This window comes from Oryctolagus cuniculus, chromosome 18 (genome assembly GCF_964237555.1).
Source record: "Oryctolagus cuniculus chromosome 18, mOryCun1.1, whole genome shotgun sequence".
Lineage (NCBI taxonomy): Eukaryota > Metazoa > Chordata > Mammalia > Lagomorpha > Leporidae > Oryctolagus > Oryctolagus cuniculus.
In genome coordinates, this window is record NC_091449.1 from 15,634,630 (window position 1) to 15,649,441 (window position 14,812).

The 14,812-nt window shown below is 55.3% G+C and overlaps 1 protein-coding gene across 1 annotated transcript; it reads right to left on the reverse strand.

Moving 5' to 3' along the window:
• Positions 1-8,067: 8,067 nt before the first annotated feature.
• On the reverse strand, positions 8,068-9,636 carry LOC100341420 (interferon lambda-3-like). Its single transcript, XM_070063147.1, has 5 exons — positions 9,433-9,636; positions 9,233-9,310; positions 8,601-8,744; positions 8,400-8,495; positions 8,068-8,312 (listed from the first exon to the last, which is right to left on the reverse strand). Exons 1-5 carry the CDS (start codon positions 9,610-9,612, stop codon positions 8,214-8,216), a joined length of 597 nt encoding a protein of 198 aa, XP_069919248.1. The 5' UTR covers positions 9,613-9,636; the 3' UTR covers positions 8,068-8,213.
• Between the last annotated feature and the right edge of the window lie 5,176 nt (positions 9,637-14,812).

Consider the following 14,812-nt stretch of genomic DNA (forward strand, 5'->3'; position numbering starts at 1 on the left):
GGTGTTGAAGGAAAGGCAAGTGACTAACCCCGGGCTGGGGGGAGAGGGAGACTCCTGGAGAGGCCTAGAGCTGGGGATACTCACAAAAATAAAGTCATAGCTCACGGGCACCCTGGGACATCTGCTTTCCAGGGGAGGCCCACCGGGTCTCAGAATCAGAGGTAGCAAAGCAGACTCTAAAAAGGCAGGCGGGCCAGGTGAGCCCGCGCTCTTGGCCACAGCACGCCACTGCTGAGCAGTTATTAAATGTGCGCTAGGAGATCTGACTCTCTGCCCCATCTTACAGGAATCTGAGCCGCTTTTGCCTGAGGTCTCTCCCACCTCCCATGAAAACTAGCGGAGCTGGTGGCCTGACCTCCACCCAGGCTGCTGTGCTGCCTCCGGGGTCTGTCTGGAGGCTGGGCCCAGGCTGGGGCTGGGGGACAAGGGCGAGCTCTGGAGTCTGCTTCTGTCTGGAGTCTGAAGCAGAGGTCTGTGTGCGGGGGCGTGGGGAAGGGGCCATGCAGGTGCATCTGAGGGCTGTGGCACGGAGGAGAAGCTGGTGGGCGCAGGTAGGGCAGGTATCCCCTTGCCAGGGCCCTGCACTGAAAGCATCCTGATCCCGGGGAAGAGGGAAGAGGCTTCGAGCCAGGCAGGGGCCCCCTGAGGCCCGGGGAGGAGGAGGGAGAGACAGAAATAGCAACGGAGCAGGCGGGTGGAGGATGGATCTGGGCAGACGAGGTGGGAGGCAGCAAGGACAGAAGCACCAGAGAATCACAGGCCAGCGGCTCCCTCACCCTGCAGCCCAGCCTCCCTCCCCTCTGCCAGCCCTGGGCTCTCAGGCCTCACCTGGTGCATGAGCAGGGAGTTACAGCCCCACATCTGCCACATCGCACAGGGGAAGAGTCCCTCTGATGACGAGTGAGAACTCCTTTTCAACCTGCCACAGAGAGGTGCTGTGTGCATGAGGAAACAAGCTCAGAGAGGTTGAGGAGTTTGCCTAAGACCACACAGCAGTCAACGGCAGAGCTGTGGCTGGGCGGTAGACCGCCTACACCAAGCTGTCAGCCTACGCGGCCTTTGATTCCCTTGATGAGGCTTCGTTGAGGGGTACTATGTGCCTGGTCCAAATGCAGGGGCTACAGCAATGAACAAGAAAGTTCTGCCCCAGGGAGCTGGCGTTCTAGAGGCAAGAGGATGTCAATCAATGAGCAAGGACATAATGAGTTTCAGGGCCATGCGCAGGGGATGCCTGGGAGGCCTGTTTCAGAGGGCATCAAGGAGAGTGATGCATTGTCGGAAAAGCATTTCAAACAAAGAGAGTGGCATGTGCAAAGGTCCTGGGGCAGATGCATCCTTGGTATGTTGAAAGAATTGGACTGGAGGGATGGGAGAGTGAGAGGAGAAACGGTTAGAGAAGCAAGCGGGGAGCGGATTCTGCAGAACCTTGTGGGCTGTGGTCAAAAGTGAACTTTTTTCTTCAGAACTGTGGGAAGCCAATGGAAGATTTTCTGTGGTTTCCATGGAGACCTCTGAGTTGAGGTGTAGTGTACCCATCTTCAAGACAAAGTCAGGAGTGGGAGTGGCACTTGACTGCATACCATATTGGGTGCTGGTCTGAGCCTTGGCTGCTCTCCCTTCAGTCCAGTTTCCTTCTAATGCACCTGGAAACGCAGCAGATGATAACCCAAGTGCTTGGGCTCCTGACACCCATGTGGGAGACCCAGATGGCGCTCCTGGATCCTGGCTTTGGCCTGGCCCAGACCTGACTGTTGTGGCCATTTGGGGAGTGAACCAGCAGATGTCACTCAGCCTTCCAAACAAATAATACATCTCTAAAAAAATAAAAACCACGATTTCCATCTCGGAACTTGCTCTTCACCCATGAATGTGTGAGGAGCCCCTGTGGCCCCTGGCCCAGCCCCCTGCATGGCACGCTCCCCACCCTCCTTCCTGTACAGCGCCGAGCTCTTTGTTCCACAGAGAAGTGCTTATCCATGCCTGTGTCACGCTGTCTTTCACGATAATGAACTCTGAAGCCTGGGAATAGACAAGAGAGGGCCTGATGCTGCCCAAGGGAAGTGTTTGACCCGGGTCTGGCCTTGTCCTGGGCACCGGGGACACAGCAGTGGCCCAGACAGACCCAGGCCCTGCCTTCCTGGCGCTCAGACAGACAGAGGCCATGGGCATAGGGCTGTGATGGGAAGCACATGAGACTGTGGGCTCTTTCGTGGCAAGCGACAGAAACAGCTTAACTGGATAGGCATAAAAGGGAGTGTTTCAGGGCAGGTGTCCAGCACAATGGCTAAGACACCACTTGGGGCACCTGATCCCTATAGCGGAATATCTGGGTTTCAGTCCCCATCCCGCCCGCTTCTGATGCAGTTTCTGCTGCTGTGCATCCTGGGCGGCAGCAGTGATGGCTCGGGAACTTGGGTCCCTGCCACCCACATGGGAGACCCAGATGGAATTCTGGACTCCTGGCTTCAGCCTGGCCCATCCCTGGCTGATGCAGACACTGGGGGAGTAAATGGATGGGAGATCTCTGTCTGCTGATCACTCTACTTACAAATAAATAAATAAATAAAAAATCAAGGGGAACACTTGTTGGCTCATCTATCCAGGAAAGAAACAGAAATAAGGGTAAAGCTACAAGGATTAGGCATCAGGGGCAGGAACCAGCCTCAACCCCCATTTCCTGCCCCACGCACCCTCTCCCCATGCACCACTCCCCTCTGCCTGTCTCAGCTCAGCGTCACCCCTCTCAGCTGTGTGTGGCAGGGGAAGTGGTCCTTGATTTAATCATACAGCCTCAATGTTTCTATGGCCTAGAGGAGAAATGACAGGCTCTCTAGTCCCAAGTGAAAAAAATCCCAGGTAAGGATCTGATTGGCCTGCAGAGGTCACATGACTGCCCCCCCCACTGTGGCATGGGGAGAGGGCTATTTCCGCCTGGTGGGTGTGGGGGGTCATCTTTGTAGGTTGTGTGGCTTGGGGGAGGGGTCGGTTGAACCCTATGACTGTGCCATATTTGCAGGTCAGAATTGGGAGTGCCCGGTCAGTTTCATGCCGCTGACCCTAGGGGACGGCTTGGCGCAGGCAGAAAAGCCTTTCGGGAGGGGTAAGCGGTGACCAGCGCAGATATGCGGCGGTGGTGGGAGAGCGTTCTGGGCGGCTGCAGCCAAGGCTGTCGGGCAGAGGCCGCGAGGGCCGGTGGCTGTGCCCTGGGGCGGGAGTGTCCTGACTGGGCAGGGCTGGGAAAAGGGAGCATTTCCAAGAAAACGGGGCGCTCTCGCGGGAGACGTGGCTAATGGGCGGGCGGAAGTAAACATGTCCAGTCCCAGGCCTCTCCCCTAAAGCCTGGGCACCTGCCGGGAGCGGCGTGCAGCCTTCCCTCACCCGTCCCAGCACCCACGCACGCAGAGGGCCATGGTGGAGCTGTGACGTCCGCTGCTGCAGTGACTGACCGCCTCCCCTGGCTTCAGGGCTGCGTTTGTGTCTGCAAGAAACAGAAAGCCCGCTTCTCCTGACTTAGGCATCCAAGGGACTCAGTTATGTCATCTAACAGGAAGTTTCGAGCCAGGGTGTCCTGGGCTCAAGGTGATGGCTTATTGGTATATATAAGGACTCTCCTTTCTATGTAAGGACTCTCTCTCGCTTGCTTGCTCTCTCTCTCTCTCTCTCTTTCTTTCTTGGTAAAGATTTTTATTTTATTTATTTGAAAGAGTTACAGAAGTAGAGACACACACAGAGAGAGAGGTCTTCCATCCACTGGTTCATGCCCAAAATGACCACAATGGCCGGAGCTGAGCTGATCCGAAGCCAGGAGCCAGGAGCTTATTCCGGGTCTCCCACGCGAGTGCAGGGGCCTCAATGCGTGGGTCATCTTCTGCTTTCCCAAGCCACAGTAGAGAGCTGGATCGGAAGTGGAGCAGCCGGGACTCGAACCTGGTGTCCATATGAGATGCCAGTGCTGCAGGCTGGAGCTTTAGCCCGCTGTGCCACAGCACCAGCCCCAGGACTCAGTTTCTAAGTTTTTTTGTCTTGTCTTTCTCTGAATGATAGCTTCATATGCTAAGCTGGGTGGTTTGTGGTCATAAAATGGCTGCCAAAGCTTACTTTAAAAAATTTACTTATTTATTTGAAAGTCAGAGTTGGAGAGAGAGAGAGAGAGAGATCTTCCATCTTTCATCAACTGGTTCACACCCTTTCCACCCACCAAGATGGCTGCAACAGACAGCACGGGTCAAGCTAAAACCAGGAGCCAGGAGCTTCATCCAGATCGCCCATGTGGGTGGCAGGGGTCCATACCTGGCCATCTTTGACTGCTTTTCTCAGGCCATCAGCAGGATCGGAAGTGCAGCAGCCAGGTCTTGGCCTGGTGCCCATTTGGGGTGCCAGTGTCACAGGCAGGTGGCAGCTTTACTCACTATGCCACGATGCTGGCCCCCTCACGTTCTTGTGTTAATGAAATAAACAGAAAAGAAAGGAACAGGTTGCAAAGGGCTTTTTTTTTTTTTTTTTTTTTTTTTTTTTTTTTTTACAGGCAGAGTGGACAGTGAGAGAGAGAGACAGAGAGGAAGGTCTTCCTTTGCCGTTGGTTCACCCTCCAATGGCCGCCGCGGCCAGCGCGCTGATCCGATGGCAGGAGCCAGGAGCCAGGTGCTTTTTCCTGGTCTCCCATGGGGTGCAGGGCCCAAGCACCTGGGCCATCCTCCACTGCACTCCCTGGCCACAGCAGAGGGCTGGCCTGGAAGAGGGGCAACCAGGACAGAATCCGGCGCCCCAACCGGGACTAGAACCCGGTGTGCCGGCGCCGCTAGGTGGAGGATTAGCCTAGTGAGCCGCGGCGCCGGCCTAAAGGGCTTTCTTTGTATCAGGGAAATAAAAATGTATCTGGGTGATGGCATAAAAGAGTACAGAACAAAGGAAAAAAGAGTAACAGCAGTAAATACATATATGGCATTTACCTTGAGCCAAGCTGTTGTATTAAAAAAAAAAAGCTGATTTTATTTATTTGAAAGGCTGAGAAAAATGGAGAGACAGAGAGACAGACCTTCTATCCACTGGTTCACTCTCCAAATGGCTGGAATGGCAGGTGCTGGGCCATTCTGAAGCCAGGAGCTAGGAGCAGGAGCCAGGAGCCAGGAGCTGGGTGCTTCTTCTGGGTCTCTGATGTGGGTGCAGGTGTCGCAGCACTTGGGCCATCTTCTGCTGCTTTTTCAGATGCATTAGCAGGGAGCTGGGTTGGAAATGGAGCAGCGGGGATGGAAACCGGAACTCATCTGGGATTGCTGGCACTGCAGGTGGTGGCTTAACCTGCTGTGCCACAGGGCCAGCGCCTGTTTTTAATGCTTTGCATAAATGAACTCTTTTGAGAGACTCTGGGAAAGCAGATTTGAGGCAAAAGGGAAAGAAATTCATGGGCACCTTGCTGCTCCCCTCCTCCCCCCAAGCTGTGGTCCTGCCAGTCACAGATGAATCAGTACACACGCTGGGCTCCCATTGGAGCAGATTCTGGAAACCCTGCCCCCAGTCCCCCTCCCCCAGCCCCCTTGCACCAACTCTTCTTTTCTGAACTTGTAGGGAGGCCTAGAGTCTCTGGGAGAGGGGTAGCTCTGCAGGACCTTGGGGAAACAGCTGTTCAGCAGCTGGCCTGAAAGTATCTCAATACTCTGCTAGCAACGGAAACCCCTGCATATCAGCCCTTGGAACTCCCAGGTGCCCCTCTAAGCTGCTGCCCGGGTCCTGCTGCACCGCCCCCGGCTGGCAGAGCCCCCCCCCCCCCCCCAGGAGCTCCTCCTGGGTCTCAGGGTTGAATCCTGATGGGTCTGAGACTGTCTCTGTGATTCCATCTTTCTTTAAAAAAAAAAACAAAACAGTTTTATTTATTTATTTATTTTTCGTACAGCAGTTTTTATTGTTTTTATTTTATTTTATTTTATTTTTTGACAGGCAGAGTGGACAGAGAGAGAGAGAGAGAGAGAGAAAGGTCTTCCTTTTGCTGTTGGTTCACCCTCCAATGGCCGCCGCGCTGCAGCCGACGCACCGCGCTGATCCGATGGCAGGAGCCAGGAGCCAGGTACTTCTCCTGGTCTCGCATGGGGTGCAGGGCCCAAGCACTTAGGCCATCCTCCACTGCACTCCCTGGCCACAGCAGAGAGCTGGCCTGGAAGAGGGGCAACCGGGACAGAATCCGGCGCCCCGACCGGGACTAGAACCTGGTGTGCCGGTGCCGCAAGGCGGAGGATTAGCCTAGTGAGCCGCGGCGCCAGCCTAGTACACCAGTTTTTTATTTAAAATACTTTCTCATTTCTATTGTGGTAAACGGTAGCTGCCAACAAAAAAGATAGTGCTCCATCAGTTTTATTTATTTATTTCCAGTGTATTTAAGAGAGAGAGAAGCAGAGAGCCCAGAACTCAGTCAGGATCTCCCCTGTGGGGGGCAGGGGCCCAAGGACTTGAGCTGTCGCCTGCTGCCTCCTTGGCAGGATTGGGGAGCAGAGTGGGGACTGGAACCCATGCTGATGTGGCATCCTGACTGCTGTGCCAAATGCCCACCCACCAAATTCCATCTTTCTTGACAGAGATTGGTTTACTCTTGGTCACGTGACCAGATTCTAGCCAATGAGACAAGCATGCACCTCTGTAGGGAGTTTCTGTGAAAGACTTTGCCTGCATCTGAGAAGTGTGGAAGGAGATCAAAGGCCCAAGCACCACGGAGCAGGGCAAGCTGCCCACGCTGGGCCTTGTCCACATTTGTGACCCACAGACTCTGTAAGCATAGTAAGATGGTTGTAATTTCACTCCATTAAATTTGGGGGTGACTTGTTATGACTCAGAGGTGGTTGTTCGTGGGTGACAGCTGGAGCTGTGGCTGCCATCTTGAGACCACGAGGTAGCCGGTAGAAGAATCAGTTAACAGAAATGTAAAGGACCTGATTTTCCAAAACATTATCCTTTTAATTATTTGTTTTCACTTTATTTGCAAGGTAGAGAGAGAGAGAGAGAGGAGAGAGAGAGAGAGAGAGAGAGAGAGATCTTCCAGCTGCTGGTTCACTCCCCAGATTTCTGCAACAGCCAGGGTTGGGCCAGGCCAAAGTCAGGAGCCAGGCGCTCCATCCAGATCTTCCACATGGGTAGCAGGGGCTGGAATACTTGGAGCATCTTCTGCTGTCTTCTCAGACACATTTAACAAGAAGCTGAATCAGAAGCAAAGCAACCAAGACTCACATCCTCTTTTTTTCCTTTAAAGATTTATTTATTTATTTGAAAGGCAGAGATACGGAGAGGCAGAGACAGAAAGAGAGGTCCTCTATCCGCTGGTTCACCCCCCGATGGCTGCAACGGCCGGAGCTGCACAAATCCGAAGCCAGGAGCCAGGAGCTTCTTCCGGGTCTCCCACATGGGTGCAGGGGCCCAAGGACTTGGGCCATCTTCCACTGCTTTCCCAGGTCATAGCAGAGAGCTGGATTGGAAATGGAGCAGCTGGAACTTGAACCGGCACCCATACAGTATGCCCAGGCACTGCAGGTGGCAGCTTTATCCACTAGGCCACAGCATTGGCCGCCTGGGGCTCAAATTCTGATGTGAGATGCAGGTGTCGCAAGTGGCAGCTTAACCCACTGTGCTGTGGCCCTGGCACCTGCCATCTGACTTCTGTTGTGTGTGATTATAAAGTTATTTTTTCTTTGGCCATTTGCATTGGGTTTTCTGATGATTTATTGGAGTACAAAGCATCTTGCCTGATGTGAATGTCTGTGTATCCCAGATACCGATGGACAAGACCGATGTGCCCTTCACACAGACAGGAAGGCATAGAAATGTGGACATAAGTACGCACACACACACGCACACGCACACGCACACGTGTGGGGATGAATTCTGTGGCGGTTCCACATCCTTGGTTAGGCTGGGTTGGAGGCAGGCACGGTCCTGGGTGCATGGCCCCGCCCCCAGGCATGAATCCCACCAGAACTTCACAGCCCCAGTCTGTCATCCTTGGTCGAAGGCCCGCAATCACACACGCACTCAAGGAATCACCGGCACAGGAAGTTCCAATTCTTGTTTTTTTTATTTGCACATATTGTATAAAAGTAGAAAAATAAGCCCGGCCCTGGCCATCAGGTTCAGGGCTGCAGCTCCATAAATATGGGGGAGAGGAAATAAGTTAAGGCAGGTGTGGGGGAAGGGGGGCTTGTTTTATAAATAAGATGGGGGTGGGGTCCAAGTTCTCAGACGCACAGGGGTCCACTGGCTACACACTTCAGGTCCCGCGTGAGCAGGCGGAAGAGGTTGAAGATGACAGAGGCCTCGAGGCAGGCGGGGGCCTCCTGTGGGGGAGGAAGGCGGGGCTCAGTGGCTGCCCAGGGCCTGGGTCCCAGCCGCTCCGGAGACATCAGCCCCTCCCCCCACCTCACCTTCTTGGGGGCCTCCTGGAGCCGGTGTAGCCAGTGGTGGAGGCGGCCCCGGGGCTTGGGGCCGGGGGTGGTGGGCTGAGGCGGTCTGCTGGGGAGCTGTGGGCAGAGGAGGGGGTGTGTGAGGCGGGGCTGGGGGCTCAGGGATATACAGGGCGGGGGAGGCAGAGCCCACAACACGGAAGGCTGGGCCCGAGGACTCACACAGGCCCGCAGCTGGGTATGGATGTGGCGCAGTGTGCGGAGGGGCTGCTCCAGGACGTGCCCCCGGGCTGAGTCCTCCATGGCTTCCAGAACCTTCAGCGACAGGGCCAGCTCAGCCTCCAGGGCCTCGGGGCGCTCCCACACCTGAGAAGTGAGAGAGGACGGGTGCTGTGAGCCATGTGGGAGGGAGAGGTGGTGGTCTGGTGAGAGGCAGACAGGAGGAGGGGGCGCGGGAGGAGGGGGCGCGGGAGGAGGGGGCTCGGGGAGGGTCCGGGGCTCTGAAGGGCAGGCGGTGAGACAGGGGAGAGGGCAGGTGGGCTGGGTGCACGAGGGACGTGCGTGAGTGGGAAGAAGAAAGTGAAAGGAAGATGCTGAGGGTGGAGGAGAGGACAGGGGAGGGGCGAGGGAGCAGGGGGAAGGGGGAGACTGAGCGGGCAGGGCTACTTGGGACACAGCGGGGAGAGAAGAAAAGTGATGAGAAGGGGCCAGAAAGGAGGGGGAGTGAGGGGGGCACAGGAGAGGTGTGGGGAGGTAGGGACCGGCAGGGGAGGAGATAACCCAGCGCAGGGGCTACCAAAGGGACAGGGGAGAGGGAGAAGGTAAGAGGGGGAGGGGCTTGGCTCCCAGCACACCTGTAGTTGCTTCAGGTCCCAGGCCCTGGGGAAGATGCGAGAGGTGCACCTGCGGCTCTTGAGCAACAGTGACTCTTCCTGGAAAGCAAGAGCACAGGTTAGCTCATGGCAGGAGGGCTGGAGGCTAGCCCAGAACACAAGGCTAGCCCACAGTAGCAGGCAGCAGCAGGGCCCCAGTAGGGAAGGGAAGAGGGACTCACCAAGGCATCCCTGGCTGTCTTGAAGGCCTCCAGCTCCCGTGGAGAGAGAGACTTGAAGCTGTCGATGCGGCAGTCTCTCCCGGCTGTGGCGGGCTTGGTGGGGGGGACGGGGCCCGCTCTGGCCGCGTTCAGCACCACCACCAGCAGCACCGGCACCATCAGGTTCAGAGACACAGCCATGACTGCACTGCTTCCTCTGCTGCATGGCTGCGCCTTTTTAGCCAGGCGAGCTGTACAATCCCAGATGATGTGTGTAAAGTGAAAAAGATGAATGGAAATGACACGCGTTGATAGCAAAGACGTGAGTGGGTGTGGCCAGTCCCTGAGCCAGGTGAGCTGACAGGTGTGGGTGTGGCCAGGCAAGCCTGGAGCTGTACCAAAAGGAAAGAGAAACTGAAATTCAATCTGAGGGTTGCCGGGAATTGCACTGAGCTGACTCGCGGAGTGGAGGGGGCGCCCGCAATGGGCCGGGGCTCAGGGGGCGTGTGGACGAAGGGGTCTCCGTGACAGCGAGGGTGCTTCCACCATGGGTTGAAGCAATTCCACAAAGAAACTCATGAGTAGTTAGTTTACGATTAGATGGTAACTCTGAAGCGTCCACTCCCCTGGGGCGGGACCCCCAGTGAACAGGCAAAGAAAGCTTTGCTTCTGGGTAGGACTGAGAGGGGGCATTCTGGAAGAAGAGACTGATATTTTTAAGAAAGGTTTTATTTATTTGAGAGGCAGAATGACACACACACAGAGAAACAGAGATATCTTCCATTCACTTGTTCACTCCCCAAATGCTTATGACAGCCAGGGCTGGACCAGGCTGAAGCCAGCAGCCAGGAACTCCATGTGGGTCTCCCACGTGGGTAGCAGGAGCCCAATCACCTGCTGCCTCCCTGTGCATTAGCAGGGAGCTGGTTGGGAAGTAGAGGGGGCCTTGAACCCAGGCATGCTGATATGGGGTTCTGGTGTTTCAACCACTGCACCGCATGCCCGCCTGGAGACTGGTGTTTGAATCTGTGCACTGAGTAGGGGGGAGCCACCCACACTGGCAGGGGCCCCGAGAGAACCACAGGCAGAGGAAAAGCAGACTCTCTTCTGAGACAGACACACTTCTCCTCCTGCTGTGAGAACTCCGGGCTGTCCGGCTCACAGACTCAGAAATGCACCCTCTGCCTCCTGGGCTTCTCAGGCCCGGGGAGTTGCATTAGTAGCCTCCCCCCCGCTCTCCTTGGTCTCGGACTGAGCCACGCCCCTGGCCCCCTGGATCTCCAGCTCCCAGATGGCCTGTGGTAAAACTCAGCTTCCATGGTCACAGAGCCAAGTCTCTTAATAAATCCATCCATAGTCTTGTGTTGCCTAAGGGTGGGGACACATTCCGTGAGATGCCTGGTTAGGGGGTGCTGTCAGTGTGCAAACCTCTCACAGCCGACGGATGTCGCTCATGGCAGACTGCCATGACATCACCAGGCAACCACTCCTAGGTTATTAACCACAATGTCGTTCTGCGGTGCCTGACCGTGTGGCCAACTGGTTCTGTCTCCCTGGCGAGCCCTGGCTGCTACACTGCGCATCCCTGTGCGACAGGTGACCTAACAAAGTGACCTGTGAGAGGTCCCACAGCTGGGGCAGCATGAGAGGGGGAGGGAGCGCCTCATTGGCCGGGGTGTGGCCAGAGCACTTCCGGGGGGGGAATGGGCTGCCGGCGGGGAGGGAGCGAGGAGGCCTCTGGAGGCTGCAGGTAGCCACTTGCTTTGCCATCATGGCCCCTGAGGTCATAAGACCTGCTTAGTAGGCCAGAAATTGCTCTGATGTGCAGGCGTTTTGGGTCGTTCATTCCTTCCTCCCCCCCTTTAGCCCTTGGGTATGATCTTCAGATCATAACACACAAGCACAATTTGCTCCTAAAAAACCCACTGAGGTTTAGCCAACCTCCCGATCCCGAATCCCTGCTTCCGCCCCCTTCACTGACACTCACTCTAAAAAACTATTTAATTTACTTATTTGAGAGGCAGCGAGACAGACAGACAGAGGGAGCTCCTATCCTACTGATTCACTCTCCAGATGCCCACAATAGCCAGAGCTGGAGCCAGGACTGAACCCAGGTCTCCCAGATGGGTAGCAGGGCCCCAGTGATCTGACCCATCACCACCGCCTCCCAGGTCTGCTTAGCCGGAAGCCAGGGTGAGGAGCTGGAGCTGGAGCTGTGTGCACTCTAGTGTGGGAGGTGGCGTCCTAACCAGTGTCTTAGCCACTAGGCTGAATCCCCGCTCCAGTGCGAAGATGCCCTTCCTGAGTGGGTTGTGCCGTACATTTCTTTCCACCTTTTCCTTTGTTTGGTTCCCATGCCTGGGATCTCACCGTACAGCTGTGGACGTCTGGTACTCCTGTGTGCCCACGGTACTTTTCCTGTCCATTTCCCCCGCAACGGACACAAGTCGCCCCCAATTCCCACACCTGTCTGTCCTCAGTGTGGGAGGTTCTCTGCTGTGCACGGTGGTGCCAGCTGGGGCCCCCTGCTGTCCCCTCTGGAGCCACTCTTGCACTTACTTGTAGGCATGGTGGGCAATTCCTGTGCCCCATGGCAGCTCCCCCGACATGCGCCTGAGTCTTCCTGCTTCTCTCTGAGTCTGAAATCTTTCTGCTGCATGCATCAGAGCCAGGGTGAATTCCAAGGAGCAAGGCTCAGCCAGTGAGGGCTGGGAGCCGGCCCCCCTCTTCCTCGGCAGGCCCCTTCTGGGGTGCGTGCTACCCGATTCCCCTGCGGATCCCAGGTGTGAATAAGCTCCAGGTGCTCACAGCCGGAACCCTTCCAGGAATGGGGGTGGGGTGGGGCCAGGGAGGGGCTGGACTGCCAAGATGGAAGGCGATGCTCACTGGTGGGTCTGGCAGGTGCCCCAGGTCCCCGACGCCTGACTCAGTTTCCCCACTCCTTCGTGCTTCTGAGGGACATCTCCCAAGTGGGTAAACACCTGCACCCTTCCTTCATGCTGGGAGAGCCCCAGGCTCGACGTATATTCAGGAGAAGGATTGCTGGTTTTCAGAGAATGCCTGTACTTTCTTTTTCTTTTCTTTTCTTTTCTTTTTTTTTTTTTTTTTTTTGACAGGCAGAGTGGACAGTGAGAGAGAGACAGAGAGAAAGGTCTTCCTTTGCCGTTGGTTCACCCTCCAATGGCCGCCGCGGCCGGCGCGCTGCGGCCGGCACACCGCGCTGATCCGATGGCAGGAGCCAGGAGCCAGGAGCCAGGTGCTTTTCCTGGTCTCCCATGGGGTGCAGGGCCCAAGCACCTGGGCCATCCTCCACTGCACTCCCTGGCCACAGCAGAGAGCTGGCCTGGAAGAGGGGCAACCGGGACAGAATCCGGCGCCCCGACCGGGACTAGAACCCGGTGTGCCGGTGCCGCAAGGCGGAGGATTAGCCTAGTGAGCCGCGGTGCCGGCCTTTTCTTTCTTTTTTTTTTTTTAAGATTTATTTATTTGATGAGCAGAGTGACTCGAAAGAGGGAGAGAATCTCCTACCCACTGGTTCACTCCCCAAATGGCCACAATGCCTGGGGCTGGGCCAGGCCAAAGCCAGGAGCCCAGAACCCCATCCAGACCTCCCACGTGGATGGCAGGGACCCAGGCACTTGGACCATTTCTGCTGCTTTCCCAGGTGGATTAGCAGGAAGCTGGATTGGAAGTGAAGCATCAGGGGCTCAAACTGGTGCTCTGATATGGGATGCCGGTTTCACAAGTGGTGGCTGAACCCGCTGCGCCCCAACGCAGGCCCTGAATATGTGTCCTCGTACTTGTACTGGGTAGCCAGTGCAGCTCAGCAGAGCTTTCCATGATCACGGACCGGTTCTGCCTCTGTCCTGTCCAATACAGCCTCCGGCCAGGGCTGTGTTCTTGAAACACCTGTTCGAGTTGGATCTCCACGTGGGCGGGCTTTTTTGCATCCAGGGTTCAACCCACTGTGGAGCGAATGAAAGATTGCTACCTGTCCTGAACATGTACAGGCTGTTGTTCTTGTCTGTTATTCTCTATACAATGCAGTATGGCAACTATGTGCATGGCATCTACATTGCATTGGGCACTGCAAGTTATCTAGAGACGACTTAGAGTACGTGGGAGAATGTGCCTATGTTTTATGCAAATACTGTACCGTTTCGTTTAAGACATGGATTTTGGTCTCCACAGAGGTCCTGGAACCAATCCCCTGTGGACACCAGGGGACTCTTGTAGACTGTGGCTGTTGAGTCCGTGTGCAGCAGAGGAAGTGAATTTTCATTTTATTTGAATTTAATTGCTGGATGTAGCTGGTGGCTCCCATTATGGGCAACACAGTTCTAATCACTCATCATCTGCTCTCAAATAGCTGCACCTGCTTCCCTCCCCCAGAAGTGCTAGAAAGTTCCTACATCCTGATGCTAGTGGTAGCTTCCCCAGCTATTGGACCTGATTTTGATGCTGAGGTCCTGGACCTGAGTCTGAGCCTGGCTGGATAAACTTTCAAAATTCTGCAAACAGCTGAGTGCATTTTGCATGTGGAGGGAATGTAACTAATTTGTGGCCGGAGGGCAGATCGTTGGAGCGTTGTCTTCAAAGGCTTTGACCCTCCTCCCCTTCCCTTGAGTCTGGGCTGCTCTGTGTAGCTCAAGTGCAAGCACAGGGGCTGCCGGACGACTGCCAAGGCTGAGTCAGAGGTTCCCTTGGGACTCTCACTCTGGGGAGGCCACGCCGTGGAGAAGGCTGCTCACTCTCAAAGATCAGGCTCCGCCTTCGTTTGGCATCGACTACCAATCAAGTGCGCGAGCTCTCCCATCCCACCGCCCAAGGACCCCACTCCAGCAAGAACCCTAAACAGCTATTCTTGCTGTACTGTTTCTGTGCCTCTGCAGCCCAGGGAGCAAAAAAAATATAATTATATATGCATGGATATACAATCTCCCATTTTATACACAGATGGGCTTAGTGTAAGTGTGTATGGTTACGCGTGCTATGTTAATAAGTCACCCAGAAGTTGTGATTAGGTCATGATGTGGGGTGATTGGCACTAGGAATATGTGAGCAGAGTCTTGACGATTGCTCTGGTAACAAGATTTAAAAAGGAACCAGTCTTCAGAACACAGTGACCCAAACGTCTAGGATACAAGACAAAATCGTGCTTTGTATTTGTCATCTTGAGAACCAGGGATATCTCAAGTAGCATGGGAAAAGCCAGGTGATGGATGCCAACATCAAGATGACACAGATATGGCAGCTGTCTGTCAAGATTTTAAAGTAATTGTTGTGAGGTAGGCATTGGGTTCAGAGGTTAAGTTGTTGCTTATGGGAAGCCTGTGTCCCATAGCGGAGTGCCAGGGTCCCAGCTCTGACCTCCATCCCAGCTTCCTGCTACTGTGTACTC